The 19431-nt window shown below is 46.1% G+C and overlaps 1 protein-coding gene across 2 annotated transcripts; it reads left to right on the top strand.

The window, feature by feature from the left end:
• The first annotated feature begins 22 nt into the window (after positions 1–22).
• On the top strand, positions 23–19225 carry GGA3 (golgi associated, gamma adaptin ear containing, ARF binding protein 3). Of its 2 annotated transcripts, none has more exons than XM_053960293.1 (17): positions 23–107; positions 5446–5530; positions 5940–6015; positions 6483–6581; positions 7378–7501; positions 8276–8379; positions 8914–8994; positions 9943–10080; positions 11062–11143; positions 11603–11719; positions 12624–12893; positions 13466–13533; positions 13917–14236; positions 14706–14971; positions 15155–15324; positions 15661–15771; positions 16972–19225. In XM_053960293.1, the coding sequence occupies exons 1-17, from the start codon at positions 68–70 to the stop codon at positions 17080–17082; spliced, it is 2262 nt and encodes a 753-aa protein (XP_053816268.1). In that variant the 5' UTR covers positions 23–67; the 3' UTR covers positions 17083–19225. The 2 variants fall into 2 exon arrangements, with proteins under 2 accessions (XP_053816268.1, XP_053816269.1); XM_053960294.1 differs by lacking the exon at positions 23–107 and adding an exon at positions 3780–3868.
• The last annotated feature ends 206 nt before the right edge of the window (positions 19226–19431 follow it).

Genomic DNA, 19431 nt, shown 5'->3' on the forward strand with positions numbered 1-19431 from the left:
AACACAGCCCCCGCCCCTCGCGCGGCTCTCGCGCGGGCGGGGCGGGGCCCCGGGTCGCTCCGGCAACATGGCGGAGGCTGAGGGGGAGAGCCTGGAGTCGTGGCTGAGTGAGTACCGCGGGCGTGGGGGCACTGCCCGGCCCCCTCTGACTCCCGGCCCCTCAACCCCATCCCAGCGCCTCCCTGCAGCCTCCGCTCGCCCGACCTCGCCACCCCTCTCAGCCGGGCGGGAGCCCCGGGGCCGTCCCGGGGAGGCCGGGGGGTGCCAGCGCCTTGGGGACGTTTTGGCACAGCCTCCCGGGCATGGGGGAGTTTCGGCACACCGGGCACGGGGTCTCAGCACCCCGGGGATGCGCCGTCCCGGGGGAAGAGTCGGGGCCTCCCCTCCCGGCGGTCAGCTTGGTGCGGGGCGCGGCAGCGGGTGGGGGCCGGTACCAGCTCGCCGTGGGAGATGTGGGCACCGGGCAGGTCTGCAGCTCGCCTTGCTCAGCACCTGCGAGGCTGCTGCTTTTTCTTGTCCATAAAGAATCATGGTTCATGTCTGTCCCTCCCGTCTCTTGCCTTGTGGCCTGTCGAGTATACAGCCTGACTGCTGTTCGTGAGGTTCGGAATTGTGGGGGTTCCAAGATAAATTAATTGTATTAACGTGTTACACAACTGTGATTTTCAAGCAGACAAATCCCGCTTTATGCCTGGCTGCAGTTTCAGGGTAGTCGTGGACATCCATTCTGTACAAGCTGGACTATATCAAAACCCTTTGTCAGGGTTGTACCTTAAAGGTTAGAGGGGACAAACCCCCGTTGTTTGTTGATGCCCAGCCCCTGCTGAGTGTCCCCTGCCTGTGTGTCTGTCCGTGCTGCCCATGTCATTTGGGCTCTGGCTGTACAGAACACGGGGATGTGATTCCTGAATGAAGCAGTCATAACTGTAATTGTTTTTTGTATATTCTACACACAGGAGCTCCTGCTGCTGTCCCTGGGAGGCCATGCTGCACATCATAGCCTGTTGCCAAGATTTTCTTCTCTTTTTTTTAATAGTTATTTGTTTGATTATGGCAGCAAGTGAAGTTCCAAGTAGTCAGGCACTGGGCAAACAGCAGAAGATGGTCATTACCCCAAATACCTCAGAGTGCAAAACCTGTTACCCTTGGAGCTATCCTTCCATAAACAAGATTAGATAATTCTTCTTCTTTCTTGGTATTTTTATATCAAATTCAAACATGTACATGCTGTCATGATACGAGATGCTGGCTGAAAGACGTTTTCATCTGTTCTCATTTTAGCTCAATCCCTTCTGTCCCTTACCATTTTTGCTCCTCCTCTGAACTCCCACAATTAGTCAATATCTTTTGTTGTAGCCAGTGAGACACAAGAAGGAACACCCACATCCCTTCCTCGCAATCTTTCTCTGATGAGAGCTGACTCACCCAGTTCAGTTTGTGTGTGAAAATGTCTCTAGTAGGAAGAATATTTTGGGTTGTATAGCCTGGAATGCTTCCTGACTGCTTACTTTGTGGGGATATTTTTTAATTGAGGAAGTTAAAGGAGAGATGATGTGTCCTTGGCCAAGCGGCTACAGGGAAGAGTTGCAAAGGCCTTACTCACTGTGAGAAGCATTGCAGCGAGCCTGATTGCAGAGGGACACACATTTTTCAAGGCTTGAGTGCTGCTGTCAGATTTAGGAGGATGCTTTTATGCCAGGTCACTGCTACAGGGATCGCTGCTGGTGTGGCTGTACCGCCCCTCCCATCGCAGGGAGCGTGGAGCCTTCTGTGTCTGGGAATTACCGGCGGAGTCGTGAGGCCGGGCAGGCAGAGCTGCTGCAGCTCCCGGCTTTCACCGGCCCTCCCGAGGGTTTTTTTCTGTAATCATGACAAAGCTGCTGCTGATGCCAACCTTGAGGGTGTGCCATGCTGTACCCTTCCTGAGGGAACGGCTCAGCAGCACAGCCAACTTCCCAGCCACGGGAAGATGGAGAATTTCTTACTGAAAATGTTCCTTTTTTTTTTTTTTTTTTTTTTTTTTTTTTTCCTGTGGTGGTGTGCAGCTTCCTGCTGCCCTGCCTCTGGCATCAGGTGGAGTCACAGACCCATGAAGTAACATCATCCTCGTGTCCTGCTGCTGCAGCAGCAAGATCTGCGCCTCAGCCTGGGATGATCGGGCATCTGCATGTCCTGCCTCATTCCAGGCAGCTGGAATGAGAGAAGGTGATCCTTCCTGTCCTCTCCTGGCAGGCAGGCTCTGCTTCTGCTCTGAGCTGAAACAGAAGAAGGTTAGGAGAGAATGTCAATTGTACAAACACAACTGGAGCCTTTTACTCGAATGCTGCTTTTTCTGCTGCATCCAAAAGGAAGCTTCTTGTATCCCGCTCATGTCAGGCTAAGGCAGTGCTCCACTGTGGAACAGATGTAAATGGATAAAATATTATAACTGTCTTAATTTATTTTTTTCCTTTGTTTGTCTGGTTCAGCATTCTTTTCTGCTCAGGACTGCAGAGACTGATTGTTAGACTGGACATGCCTGGGCTGGGAATCACAGGCTAAGCCTGACCTGGGGAAACTCTTTGTTGGGGTGGCTTTTGGCTCATTTCAGTAGAGAAGTGAACCCAGGAGCATTCGTTAACAGCCAGTTAATGGTCTGTGGTTCTCTTCATTCCAGCTGCACTGTGGTTCTCTGCTTTCCAGTATCTTTCTCTCTAGAGAAAACAAACACTTCTGTTTCTTATCTAAGTATTAATCTGAATGTTGCCTCGTTAGCATTTCAGTCTGGCAGAGCACCTGAGGGCTGAGTGGCTCTGATACTCAGGGTGGGTGTGAATCAGCTTTGTTTGTCCTGAGCACATTAAAATAAAGCTGAAAACTGAGGCAGGAGTGGTGGCAGGACTGGGGCAGTGCCAAGACTTCAATCCCCAGATTGCTAGTTTAGATTCATGTGGTTGCCAGTGTGAAATGGGATTTTCAGGAGGGGACCAGGTGGACAAGTGTCTCTGGAAGCAAATAATTGGTACCAAATGGGCCTTGGTTGGCAGTTTCAACAGAAAAGCCAAGGACTTGATATTCCAGAGCACCAACTCTTCATCCTGGACTGAGTCTTTTCACATAAGGGTTGAAGCATATTTATAAAGCAGCACAGACAAGCTCCTTGCCCACATTTTAAGCATTCTGCATAAAAATAGAGAGGATTGTAAGTAACAACTTGATAGAAGTGACACAGCTTCCTGTAGGGCTGGAAAGGTGAAGTGAAGTGATTCCACTCTGCTGGGATGCGGAGTTCATGTGGCTGTGCTGAGACTGGGGACAGCTATCTATACACCCTGTTGTGTTCTGTCATGCAAACACATCAACCCCCAGAGCCAGGGCAGGACTTGTGATCAAGCTCATTAACTTTTATGAACCAAGGTTTCATATGGAGGTCTTATGGATGTTGGAAATAGAAAATTTCTTCATGTGGAACAACATTTCCCTTTGGCAGTCACTCTCTCCTTCTGAGACTTCACTGTCTTCGTGTGAGAGCTTTTGCAGAAAAAACTTAGATGAGTCTGAGAGCATGAAATAATCCAGTGTCATTGCAAAAAGTTTTTGGAGATATTTGGAGCAGCTTTAAAATTAGCCCTTTGAACATGGGAAACTTGGTTGCATTTTCCTGTTTGTATCGCATCATTTTCATAATTTCAGGATGTGCAGCCAATAGAGTCCAGTTGGTTGTGTGTCCGTATCTGTTTGTGCTCCTCCTGCATTTGTTGAGTAAATTCCTTTAATTCCAGGCAGGAGCTGAGTGTTTTTCTTCTGGGCCTGCTGAGCACAAGAGGTGCTTTGGAGCACCAAACCACCACAGTGCTGTTTGACTTGCATGAAGAGGCTTTAGATTGTTGTAAGTCCATGGTTTCATGATGCTTCCAGGGTGTTCATCAGTTGGAAATGTGGTAATAAGGTTTAGGTGCCACATGTTTGGAACAGTTGTTTGGCTGTGCAGAAGTTGTCTTTTAAACTGAGCTTCCCTTGAATCTCTTGAATTTTAAGACCAGCCTGGTAGCTCAGCGAGTTCTACAGGATGTTTTTTTGCAGTTATTCCTCCCTCGCTGCTGTCTTCTGCTCATCTAGGGTCCCGTGAAGGTCAGCAGTGGGCACAGAGATTTACCAGTGGAATATTTTACCATGCAATCCATGGGAAAACTTACTTGCTTTACAAGTACCATTCAGTGAGGAGGAAAACCTGAGCAAACCTTGCAGGATGGGCACAGTAGGAGGGCTGAGGTGCACTGGGAAAGGGAGTGTTTGGAGTAGATGCCTGACAGCTGTTTGTGTCTCTGGAAAGGTAAAAGAATATGTTTTAATGATGATACAAAATGACACTTGGTAGTGCAGCATGTGTTTGTTTTGTTATGCTTCCCTCTGAGATGAAAGTGCAGGGGTATGTGCTGGGTTTTTTCCTGCTCTTCATCTTCTGCTCTATACTATCTGACTAAGCAGTCAGATAGTTAATTTCCTAAACCTCTTTACATTATATTAAAATTTTAGGAAGGTTTCTTAAAGGCAGCCCTTAGATATATAGGGACAGGTACAGTGCATTGTTTCTTCCCATACAAGAAAGAAAAACCATTATGTCTGGTCATCTTGGCTGGAAGATTAGGTTAAAGCAGGAATCTGATCTCCTGTAAATTCATTGCTGCATCAGGGTTAAGTAAAATACATGGAGAATATGCATTCATAACCAAAGAGGTGCTTATAGCCTCACTACTCTGCAATCAGTACAGTCAGTGAGGTCCTGCTGCTTAAGGGAGGATACTTCAGGAGCCTGAAATAGCCCTGCCAGTAAAGTGTTGATCTCTTACCTTCAGCATGTAGGATTTGAGTTCCTCATCAGGTGCAGGCTGCAGTGTTTATTACTTGAAAGAAGAACTCAATGTATAATAATAAATTTCAGTTCATAAATCCCAGGAGAAATGCTAAGGCATCAATCAAATCAGCTGGCACTCCAAAAGCAAGTGCTAATGCTAAATTACTGTTATTAAACATCTGATGTTCCAGCTCTTGCTTCTGCAAAATTCCCAGGGAATACAAAAATAATTTCATATGTAGAAAGTGTGAGAGTTTAACCTTTAAAGAGTTTATTGTTACAGCCAAATAGATAGAGACAGCATTTCAGGCAGAGGAAACTCTGAGCTGAAATATTTTATTCTGTGCTCTCATTTAAGATATGGGAATAGCCTGTCTCTAAACACTTGAGATTTGGCCACCTGTTTTCTTTGGAAAGCAGTGGTTCTTACTGGATATTTGGATGTCTCAACTTGGACACACCCTTTTCCCTGAACAGACATACCACGTGTGAACTTCTTCTCATTTTTTAGAGCTGGCAATGGATGTCAGATGCTTTTCTCTAGGAAATGTGTGACCTTTTATACTGTTTCTTCTCTTGATTGGTAATATGTTCTCTTTCTCTTGCCAAAGATAAAGCCACCAACCCATCCAACAGGCAGGAAGACTGGGAATACATCATCGGATTCTGTGACCAGATCAACAAGGAACTTGAAGGGTGGGTGTCCCAAACTGCTCTAGACTTAATAAAACAATGTTGACAGTTTAAAGTGTGAAATTCCATTATCAAACATTTTCATTTTATTTTATATATGCTGATATCACAAGGAAGAGCTGGCTACGACAGAGAGAACATGCTGCCTCTCCTGTGAAAGGCAGCATGGCTAATCCAGACTGAGCACTGGGAAACTGGGAATTCTGAATCTGCTTCTCATTTCAGGTTCAGCAGCTCCAGGGTTCTCATCTGGCCAAAATTATTCCATTTTCCAGTCTGTAAAATGGGGTTATCACTGATAACCCCACATCTTCACATCTTTAAAATCTTTACTTGCAAGACACTTTGTTTAAACAGCAGAATTTTTTGAAAGTGTTAAAATCCTCCATGGTGTTTACCTGTTCTCTTCCAGGCCACAGATAGCTGTGAGACTCCTGGCTCATAAAATCCAGTCACCACAGGAATGGGAGGCAGTCCAAGCCTTGACAGTAGGTAGTCCTTACCCCTCCTCTTAAATCCACGCATGTATCCTATTGCATCACTTGGGTGGAGTAGAGGGGGCACAGGGTGTGTCCATGGGGTAAGCTGGGGGCTGAGTGCCCTGGTCCCTGGGAGGGAGTGAGAGGGAGCACAGTTCCATCCCTAAAGTGTCCAGAAACAACTCTGGGTTATCTTTGTTATCTTCAGGCAAGATTTGTTTTTACTGTTGAGGCCAATTATTGAGATAACACAGACCCAGATACAACTGGATGAGGGTGGGACACCAGCCTGCCTTGATGTATCATCTCTAAAGATGGGAGGTAGATGTCTGCATGGAGCAGGAATACTTGTCTCTGACAAGTATTGTCTCTGACAGGGGCCCTTTACCTCCCCTCTAAGCACACAATAATAACACACTGTTATTGTAGGGTTTTTCCCTTTGCATTCAGCCCCTGTTTCTGTTCCTTGAATGCAGGTGCTGGAAGCTTGTATGAAGAATTGTGGGAGAAGATTTCATAATGAAGTTGGAAAGTTTCGCTTTTTAAACGAGTTAATAAAAGTTGTGTCTCCAAAGGTTAGTCCCTGAGCGTTACAGCTGGAGCTGCTTTTTGTTTGACCTCTGTAAGCTACAGAGAGCATCCATACAGAAATATTTGCAGTGTTCTGTTTGGCTCATTGCACTTATTAGTCTATATTCAAGAGCATTTGTTAGATAAGCTCTTGTTGTTTGGGGTTTTTTTATGCCTTACTAAATTTCTCAGGAAGTTGTACTAACTTGCCATCACTATACAGTCTCTGGGCTGTTCTAATCCTTCAGATAACTCTAAAGGGCTTCTAAAACTTGGGCTATGTTGATTTAAAAAACGAAATTCCAGTCATTGTGGAAGAGAAATGTGATGCAGAGGTTAAAACAAGAGGTTTGACAACAGACCCATGGAGTTCTAGTCCTCATTCTGCTGACTTGCTGTGGAAAGAGTGCTAGGCTAAGTCCCTCAACATTCATGATGAGTTTAATGTGCTGAAAATCTTCCCTATGGCATGATATATGCAGCAGTGCATTCCCAAATTCTCTCGCATAAGACAGAGGAGGGGGTGGTTCGCTGTATTGCTGTAATTTTTAAAATAGCAAAATCCCGGAGCTAGCAGAATAGCTGCTTTTTCTTTTGCTGAAGGTAATCACAAAGCTTCTCTTCACTGTTATTTCAAATCTATTAGAGGAGCAACTTTTCCTCCTAATGAGATGTACCTTAGACCGTCTTGGAACTTGGATCATACACCTTTGAATGTATTTCACTGAGCTTCTACAGAGCTTTATTTTAAAAAAGGAATTAAGGACATGAAGAATTTGGATCTTTTTTTCCCACACTTAGTACCTGGGGGACCGAGTCTCAGAGAAGGTGAAGTCCAAAGTGATTGAATTGCTGTATAGTTGGACTGTGGCATTGCCAGAGGAATCCAAAATCAAGGATGCCTACTACATGCTGAAGAGACAAGGTAGGGAGTCAGCTGCTCACTCATGTATTCTCTCCAGCCTGGGCTTTGAGCAAGAGTGTCACAAAATATACAGCTTCTAATTAAATGGGATCAAGGCAAGCTCTGAGGGGAGATAGAACAAGGGAGAAATTCTCTGAAAAGCTTTTCATTATGCGTAAATGCCTTGGGCAGGGTTGGGTTGGCTCTGTTAACTAAATTAGTGGAATACCTTGCAAATACTTTTGTTTTGGTTTGAAGGGCCTTTTCAAAATTCTTTTTTTTTTATTTTTGGTGGAAGTCGCTATTAGATTACTTGAACAAGTCTAATTTAAAGTGAAATAAGGGCTTCCAAGTAGCTTTTTGTGTTCTTTTAACTAAATGGCTTTGCAGCTGTTCCTTTAGTTCAACTGACACACATTTCTTGTGTAAGCACAATGAAAAAAAACTCAGTAGCTTCACAAGAAAAATAGATTCCATGAAAGCTCTGGAAACCATCCTGTCTTATTAGGACACACAGGTTGCAAGTCATAGCTGTCCCTTGCAGCACTGTGGGTGGATAAACTAGAGGCTGAATGGGGCTGAATATGGTTCCTCCCCTTCAGAGGGAGAGTTTTAGCTCATGTTGTGGGGCTGGGAGAACATTCAGGTAAAAGCCAGCCTAGGGATTTGGATGTATTGTTCACGGGAACAGCATGGCAGCATCAGGGGCAGATTTTTGTTGGCTCTGAGAGACCCTGTGTGCCCTGCCTGGTGTGAGCGTGTGTGCTGACCCACAGGATCCCTTTCTGCTTTCAGGGATTGTCGTGTTTGATCCTGTGATTCCTGCGGACAGAACACTGATTCCTTCCCCACCGCCTCGTCCCAAGAACCCAGTGTTTGATGATGAGGAGAAATCCAAGGTACAGTGAAGGCTTGTGTCAAAATCACTAATGAAAAGTGATTACTCAGTGCACATTTAGAATAAGGAAGCAAAGTATAATAATGTGGCTTTTATTTGTGGCTGGGGGGGATGGTCCAAACTTTTGCAGGGTTCACTGCTTTGTCCTCCTGCTTAACCCAGCGTTCCATTTAAGACTTTGTCTGTGTTACCATTATGGGGTTACTTATGTTAAAGTGCCATCCTGCTGAAGTACTGGAAAGCAGAGAATGTTTCACACACAGGAGAAAAAATAATGTATGGGAGGAATAATTGTCTAGTGCCAGAAGTTACTGAGATGTCACAGAATATGTCCTGTGTAAAAGCAGGAATGCAGCAACTCACATAGATAATAAATTCTAAATGACTCCTGCTGAACTCCCTGTAACTATGGAAGCTCTGTGAGCTTTGAAATACTGGGCTGTATCCCTTTTCCCCTGAATTGTTAATATAGATTCCTTTTCCTTTGTTCAAGGGTCTTTATTTATTTCCTGACTATAATTTTCTTGTCTTTCAGCTTCTAGCCAAGCTGCTGAAAAGCAAAAACCCAGATGATTTACAAGAGGCCAACAAACTTATAAAATCCATGGTAAAAGAGGTAAGAAATTCCTGTAGGATTGGTTCAGGTCAGCAATTTGCTTTCCAGGTTTTAAGCAATTTGACTTCAAATGGTGGAGAGCTTAGGATTTGGTTTCTAGCTTGTACCTAGGAGATGTTTGTGTCACAGAAATGTCTACAGTTGGTGTCTCTGGTGGATGATGGGGATGAAATTGAATGTCTCTTGTTGTAAATAACCACATACCCATCATTCAAGGTGGGATTTCATATCAAGATTTGGTAGGAGCATCATGGTACCACTTCTGGGTGCTGAGGACTGAGTCACTGTACTGGGTCTTCTCACAAACAAGTTCATGGAAACACCTTCCTGTTTGTAGAGCTGTGCTGCATCCATCCATGGCAATCATTCCAAACTTTGGAGTCCAGGAAATGACTCACTGGGATTCTGGCAAATCAAAGGATACCTTCTGGACCATAGTGGTTGTATAGGTTACCAAGATATTTCATTCAAGCTCCTCTTGTCCCCGGGGCAGATTCTCCTATGTCTTCAGTTGGAATCTCCAATCAGAGATGGGTGGACATTTTCCACCAGTGCGTGCTTGTTGTTCCTAGTAAATGTTTTACTTCAAACACATCTCTTTTGTTAAGCAGCATCAAGTGAACAAAAAAAAAAATATTCTGAAAAGAAGAAGTGAAAAAAGTTCAGAAAGGAACTTCTAGGAACTTTTTTAGTGGTGTAACTATATATTGAAGTCTATCTAATGAGACTTTTTGGAAATATGGGGTTGCCTGTAATTTCAGAATGGTGGTAAAAACACAATAAAATAAACAAAGCTTCACATGAACAAAGAAAGGTTCTGTTTGTTTTTTTCTGGCTTAACCTTAAATAGCCATTACTTGACACGTTTGCAGATAATATCTGTGGTTGGGTTACTGTGAGCTTTTAGAAGGAAACTCACCCTTTCTGTCTGTGCTTTCCACACTGAAGGATGAGGCTCGGATCCAGAAGGTGACAAAGCGCATGCACACGCTGGAGGAGGTGAACAACAATGTGAAGCTGCTCAATGAGATGCTGGTTCATTACAACAAAGAAGAGTCATCAGAGGCTGACAGGGAGCTCATGAAGGTGGGTCTGAGCTGCTCCTTCTTCCCAGCAGTTCTGGAGTCAGTCCTTTCTTACAGACTTGAGTTTTGCAGAGAATTACAAACAGTACAGTAAAATGGAGAGCAGTTGTGAGAAACAGGAGCAAACAGCAGGCAAAAAAATATCCATGTTTTTAGTGCCTTTCACCAAAAGACTGAGTGGGGAGTAGCTCCGTTTCATCTATGCTTGAAGTGAGGTGCAGCTGTTCTCCAAAGGTGCAGCGTGGCAGAACTTAGAAGCTGCAGTTTGTAATTCTGGATCCTATAAGGACACATGGATTGCAGGTCATAACTGTCCATTGCAGCATTGTGGATGAATAAACTAAAGGCTGAATGGGGCAGAAAATAGTCCCTCCCCTTCAGAGGAAGAGTTTTAGCTTGTGTTGCAGGGTTAGGAGAACATCAGCAAAGTGAAAATCAAAACAACCACCAGGGATGACTTGGTAGGCCTAGAGCCTTTAAGAATTGCACATTATCTTATTAAAAAAACAAACCCACTTATTTTTAACAATAAGGTCTTTAAAGAGTGGTAAGTTGTTTAAGAAACATATTTGTTTCTGTGAACCATTTTGTTACTGCCACCTTTCTGTTGTGTGGTTGCAGACTCAGTAATGGTTGCAGCACAATTGAAACCTAATTGCCGAAGCATGATTCTGTTCTTCTTCAGGCTTTTAGGGACTGCTCTACAAGGAAAGAACATCTCTTTTGGATTAGAATTTGATCATAAGTGCTGATGTGAGGGAGGACTGAGAAATGTGTTGGGAATGCAGGTTGTGTTGCTCCAGGCTCATGTAACGCTGCTCAGTATTGTGAGCTGGGCACAGAGGGCCATCCTGGCTGTGCAGCCACACTGGCACAGTCAGCATAGTGAAACTGGTCTGTTCTGTGGGTCTTTTTGTGCTGACTGGTGCTGCTGGCAGTGGCTCCAGGCTGGTGAAACCCTCTGTCCTAATCTGTCTTTCAGGAGCTCTATGAAAGGTGTGAAACCAAAAGACGGACACTGTTCAAGCTGGCCAGTGAGACAGAGGATAATGACAGCAGTTTGGGTAAACTAAGCTATGCTTGTCCTTTTTAAATTGCTTTTGTGCTCCTTGCCTTTGTAAGGGTTCAGCTATAATTTCCTCACTGTGGATTCCTGTTGCTTTAATAAAGGACAGTCCTTCCCTCTTTGTGCTTATAATTTCAGTTCAGGCAAGGACTGGATAGTAAAGTTGGTTCAGGAGGATGGGAACAGTAATGGGGGACAGCTGCTGCTTTGGGAGGGGAAGAGAGTTGCTGTGGGGAACAGCCTTGGGCTCATTTTTTTCTTTGTACTGCAATGTGCATGGAGCTAGAAAAGGTCAGGGTATTGCTTATAGAAACGTGGCACAGGCAGAGTGATGGAGCGTATAGCCAAATATTCACTTTTTTTTCTTGCTGATTATTTAGCTGACAACTGAGCACTCTCAGCATTAGTGGGAACAAAGTGACTAAAGCCCTGGAGATAATTTTTATCTCTCTTGTAGGGGATATTCTGCAGGCCAGTGACAATTTATCACGTGTGATAAATTCCTATAAAAAAATAATAGAGGGGCAAGTGATCAATGGTGAAGTGGATCTCCCTGGGATGTCTGTGGTGGAAGGTGAGTTCCTGGGAAAACAATTGTTTAATTTTTGAATCCTGCAATTCTAAGTCTTTTGAACAATGTTTCCTATTCTGTTAAAGTAGCTTTTGATGGTTTTTTGTGGCCAGCAGTGTGTGAAGCAGAGGGGAAAAAGAAGGCTCCTGAGCAGTGGATAAGCAATTCTGGACAGGAGCAGCAGTGCTGCAGCTTTGCATTCTCCATTGCTCAGTCCATATTATTGAAACCTTTGATGACATCAGTAGCAAATCTCCATGTGAGCAGTTTGGCTGGAAGTTCTCATATATTTTCCTCCCCGCATTTGTCTTGTTTCTTGATGGTAATGCATATGAAGAAGATAATTTTATCAAAAACACAAGAGCTGAAGAGTAGGAGCTGGACCAGGGGTCCTTTTCCTGGTTTTCAAGTAATTCCATTTGTGAATTCAGTGCCCACTTCACACTTCAGCTTCACCATTGAAAGCTCTGGACACAAGTGTGACAGAATTACCATTTGGGACTCAAATAATTTTTGCTGCTGCCTGGCAGCATCTTACTGGGACAAGACTGTTCTAAATATGAAGATTGAGGTGGTATAGATTTCTTTCAGCTTTCCAGCTCTCTGGTAACCTCTGTTTATTATAATGCTTTAGGATCTCCCAGAGCCTCATCTGAGTTCAAAATATTTTTGAAGAGATCATGAATTGTGAAGCACTGGGGAAGGAGCAGTGGTTGCAGCAGGTTTTCATTCTTTTAAGTATCTGTGTTGATTTACATAGTCCAGACAGCAAATGTCCTTTCTCTGTTACAAAGAGCCATAAGCCATGCTTAGATGAGGATCTCTCTGCTAATTTCTTGCGCACACTGAGTTTGCTCTGAGCCTTTTCCCTTCTTTCCTAGTAGTGCTTTTCTTCTGTCTGCTGCAGGGAGTAACTCCACCAATAATCTCAACACCCTCATTGACCTTGCTGGACTGGACGTCACCAGCACGCCGCCACCTCCGATGCCACCCAGCAGCCTGGCACCAGCCCCCAGCACAGCCCCTGGCCCAGCTGAAATCCCCATCCTCCCTCCTCCTCCCCAGACATTCACGCCGCTGCGCAGCAGCTCCTCTGGCCAGGTTGAAACAGCACCCACTCAGCAGGGCAGCACAACCAACTCCCTGTCCTTGCTGGATGAGGAGCTCCTGTGCTTGGGTAAGATGCTGAGGGGCCTGCACAAGGGCTGCTCAGTCCATTGTAAGGAAGGCTGCTTCTGTGTTCTTCATGTTCCAGGATTCCAGGGAACACTCCCTTGCAACATTCTGAATATAAACCCTGGTCAGTGAGTCAGTATTAAAATCTCTTCCCAGAGCTGTCTGCAAGAAAGTAACTGTTTAGTGTAATTGAAGTCTGATCTCTGGGGCTGCTGTGACATGCTGCATGTACAGGTTGCAGTTTGGAACAGATGAAGCCCTGTGAGGTTGTGCTAAGGAGAAGGTACCTCAGAGGGGCTGTGCATAGGAGCCTGCAGGATGCCTGTCTGTGGAGCCCAGATGTGAACAGCAGAAGGCAATGCTAATCAGGATGGGTTAGAAGAGCTGTGTGCAGGGCATGACTGTTGGCTGCTGGTGCTGTCAGTCTCTTCCACATCATAGACTTGCAGTCCATCTCAGTGTTTCATCAGGTTCTTGACTCTGGAAGAGCTGAATCAAGTTTTGATAGTACTGCAACAGCAGCCAAGGAATTACACTGAATTCATTTTCTTCTCCTGCTGTTTTTCCCTTCAGGCCTGAATGACCCAGCCCCTGCAGTAGGGAAGGAGACCTCGGAAAACAACCAGTGGAGCATGTTTGAGGTACAAAGGAGGAGTCTCAGGGAAGGGAAGGGAGGGTGAGACTGACATTGTGGGAGGTCTCAGGACACATTGTCACCTTGGAGAAGCATGTGATCACACACACAGGCAAAGGCTTAGCCCTAAAATCTGGGATAGCTGTGTTTAAACAGTAGGTATCCCTGAACCTGGCTTTCTCAGTGTCTCATCTGTCTCCATGATGTTAGTCCTTGCTTTGCTTAAATTACAGATCAGATGTAGCCCTGACTTAGGCCGCAGACTTTGCTGCTTGTCACCCAGCACCCAGCAGTTTTTGTGGTAAACCTCTGTCCCTCTGTAACAGAGCAGTGCCATCTCTGCATCAGGGCCAGCAGTGAGTTAGAGCATCTGCCTGTCCTCTCTTTCAGAATGAGCAGTTGGACCTGGATTTCTTTAATCCGAAGATGGTGACTGTTGCTTGCAACCCTGCAGGGAACTCTCTTCTCCATCACACATCACAGACCACATGTGGGACATCAGCCACGCTGCCTTCTGCTTTCCCAGCCTCCCAGACTGCTCCCAGCATCCCAGCACCAAACTCAGCACCCTTTGTATTTCCTGCTGTGCCAGCTGCCCCTGCAGGGCCTCCTAAGACTATTCCAGCTGCTCCTGGGTACTTCAGCTCTGTGGGGAGCAATACGTCACATAAGATGGATGCATTGGGACAGCTCCTTGAAGAAGCCAGAGGGTAACCAAAAGTCCTGACTTTGCTTTGGCTCTGCAGTTAGAAGCCAAGCTCACTGCAGTGCCAGGTTCTGAGGGTGACTTTCAGCTCCTTGGTTTGGTAGAAATGTGGGATTGGGATTTTTCTTAGAGGTTTTAGTTTACAAACTGATACGAGTTTCCCACCTCTGGGAGGGAGAGGCAGGCAGAGCACACAGCTGTACTGTTGCCTGATCCAAAGGTGTGGTGTGAAGGGGAATTAGCTGTTAAGGTACAGCTTCCTGACTTAGAGAGGAGGGAAGTTCCTTCCTGACCCCAATCTGACCACCACCCCTCTCCTTGTAGGTCTCCTCATGTGAGACCATGCAGAGTCACAGACTCCAGCCCGACTCCAGGCTGCTGCTTTGTCCTTGTGATGAGCTGTTACCTCTGGGTATTGGTGAAATTCCTGCTTCACTTCCAGCTCCATTCACCATGACTTTTCTGTCTTGCAGGAGTGCCACCCAAGGCATGGCGACACCTTCAGTGTTCCCTGGGGTTACTTTGCCAACCACTGTCGCCCCTGCCCCATTAGCAGCACCTGCAGGGCTGCCGGCCATTGCCTCTGGGGCCCCTCCAGCTCCCTTCCCAAGCAGCTGCACTGCTGGATCAGGAAGTCCTCTCTTCCAGCCGGCATCATTCCAGCAGCAAGGCAGTCCCATGAAAGCACCTGAAATTTCTTTGGCCAATGTCCATGTTCCCTTGGAATCCATTAAACCCAGTAAGTATTTCAGGTTTTTCACTTTGCTTTGGATATTTTTTAAAAGCAAGGCTTCTTGTCAAAGCTCATGAAATAGAGAGAAGGGATGAGCGGCTCCAGCTGAACATCCTGATTACCTGATGCTGCCTCAGACCATCTGCTGCAGCATGAACCTGGATCCTCTCCCTTCTCTCCCTGTGGCAGGCAGTGCCCTGCCCGTGACAGCGTACGACAAGAACGGGTTCCGCATCCTGTTGCACTTTGCCAGGGAGTGCCCGCCGGGCCGCTCGGATGTGCTGGTCGTGGTGGTGTCCATGCTGAACACGGCACCGCTGCCTGTGAGGAACATCGTGCTGCAGGCAGCCGTGCCCAAGGTAGGGACACACGGGACAGAGACTGCAGCCAGGGAGGCCTGGCTGTGGACTTGAGGACTTGGGACAGCCTGGTCTGACCTCTCCATAGGCTGTGCTCTTTCCAGAACACAAAGGTTCTTGTCAGAGGCAAAAAACACTGAATAGGATAAGTCAAGATCTGCCTGTTCCTATTGTGTTTTGCAGGCTGGGCTGGCTCTTGTTCCCTCATTCTCACTTGTGGGTTGATTCTCTTCCATTTGGATATGTGCTGTTGTCCCCCCAGCCGGTGCATGCATCCTTCATTGTCCCCAAGGCAGGAGATCATCCCTGAGGTTCTGCTCTCTATTTCATTTGCAGTCCATGAAGGTGAAGCTACAGCCACCCTCTGGCACTGAGCTGTCTCCGTTCAATCCCATCCAGCCACCAGCTGCCATCACCCAGGTCATGCTTCTGGCAAATCCTGCAAAGGTGAGAGGGACAGTGGGATTTATCCTGCCCTCTTCAGGCACGTTTGATATCAACTGAACTCTGTGGAGGGGTGGGACCAAACATTTGAGCAGCTACAGGTGTTTATTCCTAAAAGTTTGGACTTGATTATCTTGGAGGTTTTTTCCAAACTTAATTTTCTGTGATTCTAATGTGCCCTCCAGAAGTGGTTACTATGGATTGTTGGTGTTTCAGTTCAGGGCTAGACAAGGCTCTTCCCAACAGTCTTTAGCACGAGAGGTATGAGAAGGGGCAGCATACTTCTTCCAGCCAAAGGGCAAGGATCATGTCAGGCTCAGTTTTAAAGGGTAGCAAAGCTGAATCAGGAGTTTGACTCTCCTGTGCACTGAACATGCCTGGCTTTGCTGATAATTAGATCAATGTTAAATTAACTGGTGCTGTAGCAGTACTTTTGGTGAACCAGAAGACAAATGTCAGATCTTCTCTGTTCCATCATTCTCTGAGGAAGTACCTGTGACAAGGGATGCGACAGGATTGACACTTCCCTTTCTGCTGATGATGCTAGGAGCATCTGAGAAGCTGTTTTTCCTTGCTGTAGTCACTTATCCAGTCAGCCAGCTCTGAAAGTGCAAAGCTGAAGGACTTTCTAATTGTTTGACCAATTTAGATGTTTATACTTGAGAATTACAATGAAAGTGCCCTTCAAGTATCAGCTGAAATCTCTGAGATAAAAGAATGAATGTCAGATGGGTTTAGTGGATGTCTAAAAAATTTTGTGGGTACGTGAAGGTGCTGTCATTGAAGGGCTGCTTCCATCTCATGCTTACTGTATTGCAAGGCATTTTTCAGAGCAGGAACTGTTTTATTTTCCTCCACATGACAAGGAATTTAATTTTTGGAACTTTTCCAGCAGCAGTCTTTAGGCTCTCTGGAGACCAGCTGAGCAACTGGCCACGTCTGTGCAGTCTATGCTCACAGGTCGTTTATGCTTTTCTTGTTCTGCTCCATGCTAAGCAGTAAAAGTTTTTTGGTATAAAAAGTGTAAGGCGAATAACTCAGGTTTGTAAATAGCTGAACTCAATGAACTTAACCTGAGCCCTCCTGCCCCTGCTCTGTACAACAGAAGTCTTGTGCTCTCTGTAGAGCTGTAACAGTGTTTTATTCAGGGCTGTTGAGCTGGGACTGTTCTCACATTGCTTTTGGGTTTTGTCTTTCCTGCAGGAGAAGGTGAGGCTGAGGTACAGACTGACCTTCACCCTGGGAGATCAGCCCAGCACAGAAGTGGGCGAAGTGGATCAGTTCCCCCCAGTAGAGCAGTGGGGGAATCTATGACCTTAGGACACTGCCAGAGACTCTGACAGGACCAGGGCAGGATCCCACAGGACTGGAACGGATGTGCCGTGGGGAGGGACACACATGCTATCCACTGGTGATGTTCAGCTTTGTTTACATGTCCTGACCATTCTGCTTGTAGCTTTAGTCCAGAATGTTGTGCCCCACATTTGAAGGGGCCCTGGAACACTTATGCCAAGTATGAACTGAGAGGCAGCCAGCGACAGGTGGTGCTGGCTGCTTTTACTTTGACCTCTGGGTGAATCTGGTTCTATCTTCCACTCTATTAAACTTGAAGTTATTGTATTTTGAGGGAAGACCTGTCAGCAGAAGGGAATTTAATTGGCTTTTCCTGCACTGCTGTCCAGAGATCCCGACAGGCTGTGGGGTGATGATGCCACGAGCTCAGCGCAGAGCCCTGACAGAGCCCTCCTTGGGACTGTGACCTCCTTGTGCCACATGGGCCCGTGAGCATGCTGAGCAATAATGCTGCTCCATGAGGGAATGCTTCCTTTTTTACACTGAAATAGCACTTAGCTCCCTTCCCCCTCTCCTGCTTCATTCCCAAGGGCCTTTGTAAGCAGCCCCTCACTCCGTGTGTGCCATACTGCTGTATCTTTACTTGTTATATTTATTTTACGCTGCTGGCTGCCGCTCTGAGTCATCCATTTTGGGGCAGCTGGTGCTGAGTTTTGTCTGCAAATGGTTACACTGGTTATTTTTTTTTTTGCCTTCATTGCATTCCATAGTGTGGGGAAAAGAGAAATGCATAGTGAGGAGGAAAGAGGGCTGGAGGGTATTGGTCAGTATTGGAGGACAGCACCTGGAGCACAGAATTGTCTTTACAATCACTAGTCAGGGCGAGTGACTGAATCCAGGGATAAGGAGAGATGCCTCACGTCCCCTCATGCAGGCAGTGTTGCTGGTATAGTCAAATACTGTGTTTTATTGAGCTGAGTACAATGACTTAGAGGATGTAAATAATAGAGCCATAGAGTATTAAAACAGAACAAGCAGGCAGAGAAAGGAAGAGGCTCCCCTGAGCTGTGATGGGGCATGTGCTGGGTTAATGCCTCATTTTCTTTGTTCCCTGTATTAGGTGGCAAAGTGCAATTGTCCCTACAAAGGGGAAAAGAGTTTTGTTGGACATCAGTGCTAACAGAAGAGCTGATCCCTTAGCTACAACCTCCTAGAAATAAGGTTTAAATCACCAAAACTTGGTTCCAGTGGCCCTTTCTTTCTTCTCAGTTTCCAGTCTCAAGCAGTGCCTCAGTGAGCTCTGAGACAGACGTAAATTAATGGGGGTTTTTAACACCCATTGACATGAGCACAGAGCGGTGCTTGCTCAGTCATTGGACACTCAGCTCTGCATTTCCAGCAGGGCTGTCAAGCAACAGCTCTTCTCAAACATGGAGTGGGAGCAGCACAGAGAAAAGCAGTACAGAGGTTCCTGCCTCATGTAGGAAAACTCCACAGGAGAACATGATGTTGGAATGAATGGTGGCTGTAAAACCATTGCTGCAAACAGAGCTTGCAGTTATTCATAGTTGAATTTTCTTTACTGTGCTGCAGAGTAAAAATCACTAGAAATGAAAAATGGGATTCACAAGCCTGAGGCCCTCATCAGAGGCACCAGTCAGCTGCAGGAGCCCCTGAAGGTGGAATCCAAACTTGTCCTGGTCTGAAGCCTGTGGAGATCTCAGCCTTGTCAGCTCCCTGATGTAGAAGGCAGGGGAGAGGGATGGGTTGTTTGCATCCTAAAGAAAGCTGTTTTAAATTGATGGACTGGGAGATAATGGACAAGGAGAGAATTCTTTCTGCCTCAGACATGTTCTTGCCAGTACTTTAGACATAGTAGGCATGGGGGCAGTGCCTGGTTGGTGTGTCCTGAGGAGCAGGGTCACCGCTTCCCTGCATGTGGATCTCACTGTGACTTGGAGGAAGGGAGAGCACAGGTGCTTTCTGTGAACAGCAGCAGCCACCCAGACATGGACATGCACCACGGTCCTGCTGCTTTGGAAATTAAACTATGAATGTTCCTTGTCTGTAGGGTGAGGTTCCTGCTTCATTCCTAGCAGTCCTACCTGTACATACATCTCCAATGCATTTGTGCTGCTGCATGTTGAATAAATAATTTTCCCTACCTGGCTCCGTGCTGGCCCTTTCTTGTGGTGGCTTCTGCAGTGCGGTGCTGCTTCTGGAAAGCCTCAGACTCAAACTATCGACTCAAGAACTTCTAAGCAAAAATAGAGAGGTTGCCATTTCAAAAACCCTGCTGGTTTAAGAGGTGGCCTTCATTTCACTTCTGGGTGTTAAAGGCAAAGAAAACATAAAATCCAAGGAAAAGCT

Source organism: Vidua chalybeata, chromosome 19 (assembly GCF_026979565.1).
Source record: "Vidua chalybeata isolate OUT-0048 chromosome 19, bVidCha1 merged haplotype, whole genome shotgun sequence".
Classification (NCBI taxonomy): Eukaryota; Metazoa; Chordata; class Aves; order Passeriformes; family Viduidae; genus Vidua; species Vidua chalybeata.